General features: G+C 46.0%; 1 protein-coding gene across 11 annotated transcripts in view; it reads right to left on the minus strand.

Moving 5' to 3' along the window:
- The window catches only part of BLTP1 (bridge-like lipid transfer protein family member 1), a 2,946,455-nt gene that overhangs the window by 62,624 nt on the left and 2,869,153 nt on the right, over nucleotides 1-14,678 (minus strand). For all 11 annotated transcript variants that reach the window (XM_069631149.1, XM_069631145.1, XM_069631146.1 and 8 more), the window contains one exon: nucleotides 7,113-7,278. In XM_069631149.1, coding sequence (XP_069487250.1) covers nucleotides 7,113-7,278 — 166 coding nt within the window. The remainder of the gene's footprint in view (nucleotides 1-7,112; nucleotides 7,279-14,678) is intronic.

Raw genomic sequence — 14,678 nt, forward strand, 5'->3', positions numbered from 1 at the left:
TAATGTATGAGTATATTTTCACAAGATCCAATTTCAGAAAGAAACAGTTCCACAAAGTATACACAAAAAGAACATCTACAGTAGTCCGTTCTCATTGCCAACTCGTTTCGAGGAGACAGTCCTCTTCTTCATAGGCCTTAACGGACTTGAGAATAAATTAAATTAAACATAAGCAGAGTTTGTCATGCAATGCTTGCAGCGTGTTAAAATATCTAGACAATGTTTAATGATTGGTTATAGGTAGTTTGTGATAGCCCTAATCATCTCTTATATAGATTTACACAAAGAGAAAAAATTGAATTATTTCTGATAAGCTGAACAACAAATTTGCCTATAGCATATAATTTGTTTTGACAATAATGAGAAAACATCTTAGCACATTGACACAAGAGTTTCCAGCTCACCTGCGACTAATACTTACGCTCTGTTCCCTACTATTGAATTTAGAGAGAAGCCAGGATCTCCACCATTGTAATACTTGGGGATTTCCCACTCTGTTGAGTCACCTATTCCCTAACTAGGTAATTCTTGACTTTCTTGTTGAATGCTTTGACTAAACTATAGGGTTGTTCTTGACTGACACGACACCCATCAACATTGTATTGGGCTTTACCAACCACTTATGATTGTGCAGCACATTTAAACACTCTTGTGACAATATGCTAAAATGTTGTCTCATTATTGTCAAAACAAATTATGTGCGCTAGGCAAATTTGTTGTTCAGCTTATCATCAGAACTAATTCAATTTGTTCTCTTTGTGTAAATCTATATAATAGATGATTAGGGCTATCACAAACTACCTATAACCAATCATTAAACATTGTCTAGATATTTTAAAATGCTGCAAGCATTGTATGACAAAACTCTGCTTATGTTTAATTTAATTTCTTTTGCAGTCCGTTAAGGCCTATGAAGCAGAGGACTGTCTCCTCGAAACGCGTTGCCAATGAGTGCGGACTACTGTAGATGTTCTTTTTGTGTATACTTTGTTGAAATGTTTCTTTCTGAAATTCCATCTTGTGAAAATATACTCATACATTATTTTTTACAATACCTCTGTGTGGAGCTATTTCTTACTGTATAAACTTACTTGACTTTTCACAGAATATAGTAGTTGGTCTATCCAACACAAAATAGTGTGCAGGGGACGGGAGGATTCCTAGGTCAAGCCAGCATATAATGACACCCAAATGGTATTTTATACCAACATTCTTGTAATTGAGATGCCTTGGCCACCTTAGGTATCAGCTTCCACAATCTCTCCCAGCCATCTCTAGTGATTTCTTCTCCGTTCAACCTCTCCCAATGAACCATATAGGGCTATGTTGCCCAGTGAGTGGCCTCGTCCAACATTTTATAGAAATTCGATACCAGACCTCTGGACCCATCATGTGTTACCAGAAACGTTTCGAAGGGGGTAAGCTGGCAGCAGGCTCCTGTTTTAATCTCTTTGCTTTGGAGACAATGCCGTAATTGAAAGTACTGCAACCTCTCGTTTTCGCCCTCCCCAAAACATTGTTTGCATTCTATGAATGATCTAATGGTTGAGCATTGAAACATGTCTCACAACATCTGGCAACCTCCTTCTTGCCATTGGCCAAATGTCCCCGGTTCCATTCCCGGCGCGAATTCTGGGTTATTAAAGCTGGGGCTGAAAGGGGACGGGAAGGCTGTAATCCTGCATTTCCCTGGCAACCTGTCCCATGTGTCCTCCATCAACCTCGTTATGGCGCTCAGGTACATATGCTTTGGCCTGGGTTGGCGCGGAAGCCACAATACTTCCCTCAGGTCCTGCCTTACAAACGCCTGGTCCATAGCAAGCCACTGTTTCCCCTTGTGTCCCGAGAACCATTCCTGTATTATCCTCAGCTATGCTGCCTTATAGTACAGCTGAAAGTTGAAGAGCGCCATCCCACTTCCCCTCATGGTGGACGTCAATAGGATATGATTTACCCTTGGCCTCTTCCCCTCCTATATGAAATTTCCAGTCATCTATCCCAACTCCCCGAAGAAGCTGTACGGGACAGCCAGTGGGATCACTTGGAACCGATAGAGCAGTCGGAGTGTCGCCATCTTGACTGCTTCCATTCTGCCTATCCAAGTGATCCTAAGATTCTTCCACTTTTGTAAGTCCGTCTTCATGGATTAAAGCATGAGTGGGTAATAAGCTGCATACCAGGCGGGAATTGATGGTGGGATTTGAACTCCCAAGTATTTAATCCCCCACCGCAACTACATTTATCAAGGCTATTGGCCTATACAATGTGAAAATGGTGTGGTCCTTGTTGGGCTTGGGGATGAGAGTTATTTGAGCTTCTTCCATGGAGGCTGAGATTCGACCAATCTCCCGAAAATGGGTAAATCGGCTAGTTAGGTGGGGACTTAAAACTCCTGCGTAGGCTTTATAGAATTACTCTGTGAAGCCATCCGACCTGGGCGCCTTATTTAGGGTCAGGGCTGCTATGACGCTCCTAACCTTCTCCATCGTGACCTCCTGTCCTAGTGCCTCCCTCACCTCGCCTCCCACCGTCGGCAGCTGAATCCCATCAGGGAAATATCTTTGATGTTGACTCGAGGGGTTCTGGCTCGAGTACATGTTAGCATAATAGCAAGCGAAACAGTCCGGAATTTCCTCTGTGCGAGAATGGCAGATTCCCTGGTCATCCGTTATAGATGCAATGGTGTTGTTGCTCGCTGCACCCCTTTGAAGTCGCGGCAGGAGCGTGTCCGCCTGGTTGGCCTTCACATAGTACCTCTACTGGACATATAACAATGAGCCCTCTCCTCTCTTTATCCTGAGAACACAAGTTGGCCCACTGCCCGCCTATATTCCCTCATTGAGCTCTTGGATGGGGCCTCCCCTACTCACCTCCTGGCATCTTCGACCTCCTCCTCCATTTGGGCCTCAAGAAGCCTCATATGCCTTTCCCTCTGTGCCATTGTGCCTATGCATTTCCCCCTTATTGTGGCCTTGAATGCATCCCATAGGATGCTTTCCCTGTGTGAGCGGCCTTGTTTAGCCAAAATAAGTCCTTGATCTTTCCCTCCAATTCCTCCCTGATAAATGGGTCTTGCAACAGTTCCCCCGGGACCTTCCAACCCCAGACCCCTGCCTTGCGACCTGGTAGACGCATGTTCATCGTTACCAATTTGTGGTCTGCTATTTCTAGGGGCCCCACCACTATGTCCTCAACTGCTCCCAGCAGACGGGCTGAAACCCGTATATAGTCAATGCAGGATTGTGTTCCATGCACACTGCACAGAAATGTGTAACCCTCTTGGTCCGCCCTCACCATATCCCGTAGACCCAGGGCTTCAAACCTGTCTCGCAGTGAGATAGACGCCACAGTCCCCCCCATATGAGCTCCCTCCCGAGGACCTATCCAATTCCCTATGCCAGGCCAGATTAAAGTCACCCAATAGGATTATATGTCCTTTTGTGAATGCCTCAAATATGTTTAGGAGTTCCCTCAAGAAGGCCTCTTGCCCAGAGTTAGGCGCGTACACGGAGGCCAGCGTATAAGTTGCTCCCATGTATTCCCCCACTACTATAACATATCTGCCTCCTTTGTCTACCTTAGTATCCTTTACTCTGAGGTCCATTCCGTTCCGAACAGCCCATACCACCCCACAGTGTTGTTCCTAAATGAGCTGTATGTGATGTATTGGGGTTTAGTTTATTGGCTTGGGCGGTACTTGTTCTCTGCTCAGCTTCTACTGCTTTTATAACTTCTGCTTCATTGTTTGGGATGTTACAAGAGATCTGTTTTCCATTAAAAAAAGCACACGCAAATTTGTTGTTCCTTTGAACTGCCACTTCAAAGTTACGCATTCCCACCTTTCGGTCAGCTGTGAGCCTCCAAGTTACTCGGGAAACAATGTTTCACGTGTGACTTCTCAAGATAAGAAAACTGTGCTTGCAACACTTTGGGAGAGTAAATTAAGATTCAGGAGCTTCACCAGCAGCATTCTCCGGTTTAACAAGAGCCACGCGGCCGCTCGATATTGAGTTATGCTTAACAATGGGAAAAGAAAAGGCTTCCACAACACGTGGGTGTTTCAGCTTTGATATGTTCATCTTGCGTTACATTTTCCATGTTAATGGGACTTCTCACTTCTACGAACAAGTTCATCCCACTCAAATAAGCACGCGATTGATGAGAACGCTGGCTAATGTTAACAGAAAGGTATTTTAGTTGATCTGGAGTACAGACCTTCACTTTCCCGACTTCACAATCATTGCAACTGTGGGCCGCTTCTGCTTCCCGGCTTAGTTTCTTTAACTACTACTTTTGCAGGCACTTTTGGGACTCACACCCCTCTGCTGCACGGGTGTCTCCAATCCAGCCTCATCAAAGGAGACTACTTCCCCTCTCCAGTTCCCCTCGGCTTGCTTCTGCACATGGGCCTTGGGTGAATGCACAACTTCAGCTCTGCATTCACAGCAATTTGGCGCACTTGGAAAGACTGCCAGTTTACTCCAGTCTCTTCCAATGCTGCCACAGCCAAACAGGGTTTGTGAGCACATGACCAAACTCAGAGCCAGCAAGTGAAATCTGCCCTTCCTCTGTTCCGGCATCCCTTCTGTGATCACACGTCCTTGGGAACTTCCAGCCTTGTGCTCTGCTCCTACTTATGCTACCGACCTTCCAGCTTCCAGTACAGCTTCTTTCTACTGGTCCTCCCGGCAGAAGCCTTTTATGCCCCTCAGGTGAGCTAATTGGTTTCAGGTACAAGCCCTTAGAACGAATTTCCTGCATGGAGGTTTTGCCAAGAGCTGTTGGGTTTTGCAGTGCACCACACCAGGGTTAGGGTTAGAGAGCGCCCGCCTTCCCCTGGCCACATGAGAAGGGTAACAGACCAGGTTTCTGGGGGGAATCCCATCAGATTTTCCACAATAAGTACCTAAAGATTGGAATGGGTCATTGTTGGCAATTATGCATATAGGACTAGTGAGGATACTAGACAACAAGAAGGTAATCTTCATAACGTCGAAAGACAGGGAAGAATTGCTGGAACTGTAAAGCAAGCTTGTAGAAGTGCTTGGGAAGAAGTGAAGAGACTTTTGAGAACTATTGCCAAAGACTATCCAAGTAAGCCCTCAAGACTGTGCAAGGTGGGTATGGAGAAGGGAGTCATTCTCCTCCCCATTCCCCTCTTTGTTGAATCAGAAGCTAGCGCAAAGAATTGTTGGAAAAGAGACAAAGACTGAGTCAGTTCACGAGAAGGGAGTCATTCTCCTGGTACTATTTTCATTTGGATGCTGAACATTTATGTAGATTAGTGGGAAGGTTAGAGTAGGTTTTTGGACTGAGGACGGATACTGTTTATTTGGATAAACATCCCGATGATGAGCACCCGAGTTGATATTTGCTTAGGTAGGAATAACCCTTTAGTGATAGGGAGACATATGTTCTTTGCTTTATTTCTAAAATAAAACAATGTTGAAACATGCCCCCCTTTTGTATGACTCCTTACTCCACCACACTACACTAACCCTGACAGAGCAAAGGAACTGTTATTTCTAGATCCAGATGCGTTCCATGTCCCAAATGGAGCTCTTAGATTGTCCTCACTGCCATAAAAGTGGATTGAGATGGGAAGAAAATGGGAGAGTCATCAAGAGCTCAGAAGGAAGTACAGAAAAAGGGGTAAATTCACCTCCAGCCTGCTGCTGGAAGCAAAACCTCCACTTTACATCTAGAAATCAGTAGATTTACCACACTGCAATACCGCCAAAAATCCCTGCAGAGTCATATTGGCTCCACAAATGGGGAAATTACCATCACTTGTAATCCCATGAGTAATCTAGTTTGGCAGTAATTCAGTGGATTTACTTATGAATTACTGCATAACTCTTAATGAGGCCGAGTTCCTAAACCAGCACACTAATGGGTACATCTGACCTGCACTTATCGACACAACAGGTTTACACCACTTCCTTACCCAATATGTCACTAACGGCCCACAGACCCTTACCCTTTCATCTTACAGAGCCTGGCATAGCAAGGCTAACATTATTGGCAGAAGGATGCTATAGGATATCACTTACTTTGCCAATGTTTCTGTAATGTGGCTCCCGATGTCCCAAAACTATGGTGTTGAAAAAGGAACTGTTGGACTAGCCAGGTACCAACATGTTGTGTTGCAGAACACAAAGCAAGAAAGGGGTACTGATATTGCAGCCAGAAAGCTGGGACTGTTCAATAAAATAATCCACAAGAGAAACCTGCCAACGGGAAAGTAATGTTTCATTAAAAAAAAGCATTGAAACAAAGTGTACCAGAATCCTATCCAATCACGAGGTTGAATTGAACAGCATACTAAGCCACGAGTTGTCCCATTCTGGAGACCAAAGTCATAACGTATACTGCAGAGATACGCACAGCTACTCATTTAATGGAAACATTGAGACATGTTAAGGGTTAACACATCAATTACTAGTTTTAATTCCAAGAGTAAGTGAGAAGAAACGGCCAAGCAGATGCTAACAGTCTATGAAATAATGTATATTATGTGTTTACCAATCCCAAAATAAATCATATAGGGGCATATTTACAAATAATGTATGCCTGTGCAGATGCAAAAAGCACAAGTACATGACAGAAAAGCGCAGAAGACCTGTCTTGCCTTGTCAGTAATGGCAGAGAGTGTGGCAATAAGCCATGATATTAATTATCACTGAGAATGGAACCACCTTTATAACATCTAAGAGCAATCATCAGCGATTTATAAGGAATTGGCACAAGTCAAGTGGAAAGCCATCTTGGTGCTTCCCGAGACTGCTGTGAGAATGATTGTAGCTCTCATTTATTTCTATAGAAGTACAGGTATTACTACAGCTAAGGTTCTCTTCCTGTAACACTGTTCTGCAAATCTGCTATGAAGGCCTCTTACATTTTCTGGTCCCTCCATAGGTATTGGGGAGGATGGCCAGATGACTGGCACACACATTTCTTAATCAATGAATTACATATCCATAAGACTCTGTTTGCTTGCAGTGACCACAGTGTTTGTCACAGTATCCCACTGGATTCAGTGCAAATCTGTGACAACAAGTAACTTTAAAGCGTTGCACCAATGCCTATAAGTTTATGAATTAGGTACATACCTCAGTGTAGGTTCTAGATGCCAAGTATTGCACATGAATTCTCTCCAGTCCACAGATGTGTAGTTAATGGTTTCTTCCTGGTCCTTTCCATTGGTGGTCTGGTCAAGAACAATAACAGGGCTTCTTTGTCCTGGCCGAGTGGCAAAAACTCTTGGAGGAAAGATTGCTATAAAAATATAGAAACAATAGTAAACATACTTGCAATTTATGTCATTAATATGGTACTGATGGATCGAAGCAGACTTGTCTAAATTGAACACAATTTTGTTTCACAAATTCAAGATGAAAAGACAAAGCCAACATTTAAAATTGGATAAACATACGGATTTATTTTTGGGGAACACTAAAGAGTTCACCAATTTGAACATCCTCCATGCAAGTTAAAAACCACAAAACAGAAAATATCACACAGCTTGTCTCGGATCTTACTCCCTCTGAAGGCCCCATCTAAATCTGTTGCTACTTCTGTGACTGCCGACCTGCCAAAATCTTGTGAAAGGTTATCAACGGAGAAGGCCAGTGATCGGCAACCGAACATTTGACTAATTGTGCAACCAGTGTTTCGAAGTCTAATGAAACATAGGCGCCTGATAAATGCTGAGGAATTATTATGGAAAACAAAAAAAATAAAAAAATAAACACCCCAAAAAAACTATCATTTTATGAATGTCCAAGTCTCTGGGAGAAATTAAGGTTACTCACCGTAGTGACCAGAGTACTCATAATCCATAGTCCCCTTTCCTCCATCCTTGTGGGCGTCCCCCAACATGGGGACGGTACCGGAACCTTTGGCAGTGAAAAATTGAGCTTCCCCTTTAAAGTTAGTAAAGCGTGTAGCGGCGCGGCCTCTGGCATGGGAAATCCCTGCCACGGCCCCGCCCTCCAGCGCCTCACCTCAGTCCCTTTTGAACACATCGGACGCTTAGATAACTGGCTATGCTTATTACATAATAGCCACTGACATACTAGCGAGGGAGTATGGGTGGGACGTATGGAGGAAAGGGGACTATGGATTATGAGTACTCTAGTCACTATGGTGAGTAACTTTAATTACTCATATGTCCCGTTCCCTTGCCTCCATCCTTGTGGGCGATTCCACCGATAAGAACATAGGGTCGAGCTGCGATGACCTGCTGCATATCTAGGATGAAGCAAGCTTTAAGTTAATTACCTCTAACTCTTGTTCTCCAGCATGGGTCTCGCATGGATTCACATGCTCATGAATATTCCCCGTCGTCAGGCTGGGAACCCTCGGTAAAAGAAAAAACAGCTTCACTTTTGCTTGAAAACTGTATTTCTCCTCTAGTCCGTTGGGTCATACTGCCCCCATCCAATGACGGTCCTCTCCCTAAGCTCCATCCCTGGTGGCCATCTTCACACTACCCCACACTATTTGTAATTAGTGGTAAGGATTGGCAATATGTTTTATTTAATATAGGCTGCATTATTAATATTTGATGGTCGTAGCTTGCTCCCATCTGTAGATTTAGGCTTAGATCGTCATTTATCAAACCCTTGTGAAAGTTCAAGAAACACCCTTGAACTGTGGTCACTTGTGTCAGTCTTACTGTTGATACCATGTCTTCCTTACATTACTTACCTGTAACTCCTGTTCTCCAGCATGGGGCCTGGCATGGATTCACATGCTCATGAATATTCCCTGTCGGCAGGCTAGGAATCCTCTGTAAAAAAGAAAAGCAGTTTCGCTTTAGCTTCAAACTGCATTTCCCCTCTTAACCAAGCACTGTCTTTTGGGTGATACTGCCCCCATAAATGACAGTCGCCTTCCTACGCTCCACCACTGGTGGCTATCATCAGATTTGGTAAAGTGGCATTATGAACCAAGATGAGCGACAGAGGGGAAGGAGGGAGGGTTTGCATGTGAATCCATGCTGGACAACAATAGTTACAGGTAAGTAACTTAAACCTTCGCCAGCATGGGGTCTGGCATGGATTCACATGCTCATGAATAAAGATTACACAGCAGTACAAAGACACAACCACGAAAAATGGCAAGGCTCAACAGAAGCAACAACACTTTCCCCTGGAACAGACTCACCTCAAGTGAACAAGTTGCATAGCACAGCTTGGCCAAGACGGGACTCCTACGTGGAATCATCATCGACACAGTAAAATCTTGTGACGTTGTGCGTGGACCTCCACGTAGCAGCCCTGCAGATGTCGAGCAGTGGCACACCAGAAAGAAACGCTGTTGTTGCAGCAATGCCTCTGGTAGAGGGGGCTCTCGGCCGGCCATGAAGAGGTCTGTTAGCCAGACGATGACAATGCACGATGCAGCCAGAGAACCACCTGGAGATGGAAGCCTTAGACAAGGCCTTTACATGATTCACAGGTCCAAAGTTGACTAACAACTGAGAAGTCTTCCAAAAACTCTTTGTGTGTGCCACGTAAAACTTCAAGGCAAAAGCTACGTCCAGCGAATGCAAGGTCCTTTCGGCTGGTGACATCGGATTAGTGAAGAAGACAGGCAACACCAAAAGCTTGTAGAGGTGGAACTCCGACGGCACCAAAGGCATGAAGGTGGGGTGTGTACGCAGTACCAGCCTAGTAGCGTGGAAGGACAAGTATGGCTGTTTGCAGGACAGCGCCTCGATCTCCCCGACCCGCCTCGCCAAAGTGATTACCACAAGGAACGCTGTCTTCCACGAGAGACACTCGAGCGGGGCTTGATGCATCAGTTCAAAGGAAGCCCCCATGAGCTTAGCCAAGACCACATTGATGGTGCTGTTAACAGGGAATGGGAGGAGCCACCAGAGGACCTCTACTTCGCAGGTTTGTCCAAAGGCGGTAAACAAATCTACGATGGAGTTGAGGACTTCCTCTTTGATGGAGCGCCTCTTACTGGCAGGCTCACTGTGGATGTAGACGGCAATGGTGATCGTGTCCTACCTGAACTGGGACCCGTGGCCGCAGCGAACCCAGTGGCATCCATAGCGTGAAGCTTGGCCTTCTTTTGAACCCCCAGGGATGGGGCGTCCTCAAAGCACCTCTTCTCCGAGGGAGTTTGCTCATGCGACCGACCGGTCCTGGATGAGGCATGACTGTTCCCAGAAGCATCGTCAGAGGCCTTCCCCCAATTCGAGCCATGCTGCTAACCTACTGTACTGGTCCCTTTTCATCATCTTTGAAAAACCATGCCATATCTCACATCCATCCTCATCGTGGTACGGAAGCAGGCAATGCAAACCTTTGTGATGGCGATCTTTGACATACAGGATTTTTCAACAACGCTCACTGCCCCAGTGTCTAGTTATCCTCCCCACCTGTTGAGTTGGAAAATATCGAAGTCTTGATTTAAATATTGAAACTGACAAATCGCGACTACGATTTCTGAGCCTATCTTGCAGTACAACATGCCCCTTCTCTTAAATACTTTGACAGATTTTGTGAACAAGGCTTTAGTACAGGGAATTGTACCGCAAGAATTAAAGAAATGCTTTCTTACACCTCTTCTAAAAAGAATTTCTCAACAACTTCCAGTCTGGGTTCAGACCTAGTCACGGGACTGAGACAGCTCTAGTGGCTGTTTGGGACGATATTTAAGGGCCGCTGATGAAGGTGATTTGAGCATGTTGATTATGCTCGACTTATCAGTGACTTTTGACACGGTAGAGTTTGGACAATTGCTAAATAGACTGTACAGGGTTGCTCAGTTCTCGGAGGATGCATTAAAGTGGTTTTCCTCTTTTTTTAAAGCATTGGAGCCAAATAGTAAAACTTTTACTCTGATGACCTGCCGGTATTCAGCGGAGTACTGCAGGGGTCATCGTTGTCACCGATATAGTTTAATATCTATCTGAGGCCATTGATGGATATTTTTTCCAGGTTCAAATTGAAGTATCATTTCTACTCCGGTGATATGCAATTATATGTCAGATTAAAATCTGCACTGGAGCCAACGGAACGCATTGAGCCTGTGCCAATGCCATTAAAAGTTCGATGATTCAGAGTAAGCTCTGGCTTAACCCCACCAAAACTGAGGTTCAAGTGTTTGGCCCAAAACATCTTCTTGGGAACTACCATGCTACCACTGTTTGTCCTGCCATTTTTGATGCAGCCACATCCTTCTCATGTACAGTAAAAAATATCGGCTGCATATGGCAAGCTTCATTGGGCTATAATTCCCATGTCTCAGAGGTGGTAAAATATGTATTTTTACCAACTAAGGCATCTAAAGCCCATTTTGCCTTTCATTTCTGTACCAACCGTGCAGTGGTTGTGGGGACTTGACTATTGCAGCACTCTTCTTCTGGGAGCACCAGAGAGCCAATTACAACGGCTCCTGGTATCCCAGAATGCCGCTGTCAGACTGGTATACAATCTGCCAAAAACTATCCCCATCTGCTCGTATCGAAGGAGACTGCACTGGCTGCCTGTTCGGAAAAGAATTGAATTTCGAGTATTGTGCCTTTTATACAAGTGCATTCAAGGAACAGCACCGGGGTATCTGGTTTCAAAAATAAAGCTTTAATCAGCCATCATGAGTTTTGCGCTCAGCTGGCAAACATTTGCTGGCTGTCCCCCCCGCCCCCCGTCTTACCATTTCTACCAGGGTGATCAATGTTTCTCCATCAGGGGCCCTTGTCTATGAAATGCACTTCCAGCTGGGCTGCGGAGCATTTCCTCAATTGCTTTTCTCCGAATAAATCTGAAAACGTTTTTGTTCCGAAGTTTGGGTTCTGTGGTTACGTCCTGTGAGAAACCAGAAGATATCTAACTCACTATTCCCCAGGGATCTGTCATCTAGGTGGCCAGGACACGGCTATCCCTTTTGGATCCAGTTCCTGGGGGTGGATCAGTGTGGGAGAATCACCTGGGTGAGGGGTCTTCGGGGAGTGGTACACCAAATGGCGAGAAGTGGTATCCCCTTCCTTTTAACACCTTTACCCCCACTCTACCAGGTAGGATATTTAGGAACTCTGCCCCTCCTCCCCCTTTTACAACACAAACACTTTCTCATTGACAGCCCGCTATGAAGGAAAACAGACTAACACCCGAGCCGTATACCTGATGTGTCCCAATACAATGGTCAGGCAATTGCACAACACAAACACTTTCTCATTGACAGCCCGCTATGAAGGAAAACAGACTAACACCCGAGCCGTATACCTGATGTGTCCCAATACAATGGTCAGGCAATTGCTGACTATCGCACACCTGACTTCCATTAAGCTTCCCCACACAGATGAAAAGTGGAGCATAAGAGCACACTCGAGCGAGGCAAGGCACACAAGGAAACAGAATTTCCAAGATGACAGTTTAACGAGAGGAGAAAGACGGCAAAACAGAAGGGGATCGCAAGGAAGGAAGTTCCCTTGACCTTTTCGACAAGGAACCATTACTTTTCTGAAACCTCGAGAATAGATAGGTTAGACCAGGAAACCAGGCTGAAGAATCCTGCATTGTGTATCGAGGTACCCGGAGCCATCCCGCTTCAATAATCAAGACGGGGAGAAACTGCATCCGCTGTGGTACTGTCCTTGGCTCCAAAGAACAAAGCAGCGCCAGTAAAATAAACACAGCTGGTGAGTTGAGGAGACTGATACAAGACCAGTCTGTGTTAAAGCCAACGTTGCAAGCAGCAACATTATATAGCTAACGCTAGAAGGAACATTGTTAAAACGTGTGTGGTAAAGGACGCAATTAAAGTTGAACTGCCGATGAGTGATTGAACTTTTGAAGCAAGATACAATATCTTTGACAGTGGTCCGGCACCGCGTGGGTGCTCAGTCAAAAGTCTCTGGGCCTCATCACGAGTTGGGCGGTAACCCTTAAAATCGGCGGTAACGCTATGAGCGCCGATTTTAAGGGTCCGTCGGATCACGAGTACAAATACTGCTGGCGCCATTACAGCTGGCGCAAGTACAGCCGGCTGTACAAGCGTCGGCTGTAAAAGCGCCAGCATCCATTCGTGATAAAACATAGCAATCACGAGTCTGGCGTAGGCGCAATTATCTGCTGAAAATACCCCCAGCAAAATGCTGGAGGTAAAAGAACACAGAGCACAGCAATAAGGGCCCAGGTGAAACCAATGCAAATCAGAGGCCTACAAAGGACCTACCCATGCACAACACACCTTCCTCAACACCATTTCACCAGCAGGAGCAGGGAGGAGACAGCAATAAGGTTCCAGGTGAAACCCATGCACAACACACCCTTCCAAACACCATGTTGCCATTTGGAGCCGGGAGCCTTGATGTTGATATTTACCTACTGCGCCTGGAGCTACAGATGCCAGCCAACCAGGCCAGGGCCATGGGCGTGCAGGGGGTGGTGAGGATGAGGAGAAGGAGGAGGAGAGATGCACCAGCAAGGCGGCTAGCCATCCCCCGGGTCAGGCCAACACCCTGGGCCCTGACTGATGGCCAGTTGGTGACCGAATATCGGCTGGACAGGGCAACCATCACCCAGTTGCTGGACACAATCCAGGCTGACATCGGCAGCCGTATAGCCATCAGGACAGCAGTACCCCTGCTTGTGAAGCTTGTGTCCGTGCTACAATTCCTCGGGACTGGCAGCTACCAACACACCGTTGCCATGATGCATGGCATGGCCCAGTCCACATTCAGTGGCATGCTGGGACAGGTGCTGGATGCACTGTTGAATCATGTGAATGAGCACATTGCATTGCCAGCCACACAGGCACAGGTGAACCAGCTGAAGGTTCAATTCCATGCCACTGCCCAAGTCCCGAATGTAATAGCAGCCCTGGACTGCACACATGTAGCACTCGTACCACCCCAGGCACATGAGGCAGCCTACAGAAACCGGAAAAATTACCATTCCCTGAATGTGCAGATGACGTGGCCCTGACCTCACCTTCAGCCACTGCTGTGCCCGCTACCCAGGATCCACCCATGACTCCATGGTCCTGCACAAAAGTACCCTGCCAGCGTACATGGAAAGGCACCGAGGGCAAAACACATGGCTGCTGGGGGAGTACAAATGTATAACGTAATGCATGTTGATCCACATCTGATGGGGCTGGTCACACACAGTGAAATCCCTGAATGGCAATAGGCAGCAACATCACTGCAGCATTTCCATGCAAGCACCTTGCACGAGAAACCTTGGACATGTCCAACACAGCAGAACACACCCATTCAGGATGTAAAAGACATGTGGCAGCACAGAGACATATGGAAGGCCTACTGCCACAAAGCCTCCTGTGTGAGTTGCACTATGGCTTCCCACCCTGACACAGTACAGACATCCCACCCTGGCCACCCGACAGTCATGCAAATGTAACACAAAAGTCAGCACATCCACAAAAGCACTACACATAAGTAGTCTGATTAATGCCAATGTACATCCCCCAAACACTGTCCCCCGATTGGCCAATGAAATGCTTGGAGAACAGTACACAATAGTGGCAACCAGCAAATGCAACAGCAGCCAAAGGCAATGGCAATGACACATGAGGTAGCCACTTCTCGCATGCACAAGCAGATGGAAGGGTCACCTTCCCCTGTGACAAGGGACTGAGTACTGTTACATTTTGAAACAGAGGCATACCAAGTTGTGAGTACTCCATTGAATCAAAGC

Source organism: Ambystoma mexicanum, chromosome 6q, assembly GCF_040938575.1.
Source record: "Ambystoma mexicanum isolate Mex_15411 chromosome 6q, UKY_AmexF1_1, whole genome shotgun sequence".
NCBI classification, from domain to species: domain Eukaryota; kingdom Metazoa; phylum Chordata; class Amphibia; order Caudata; family Ambystomatidae; genus Ambystoma; species Ambystoma mexicanum.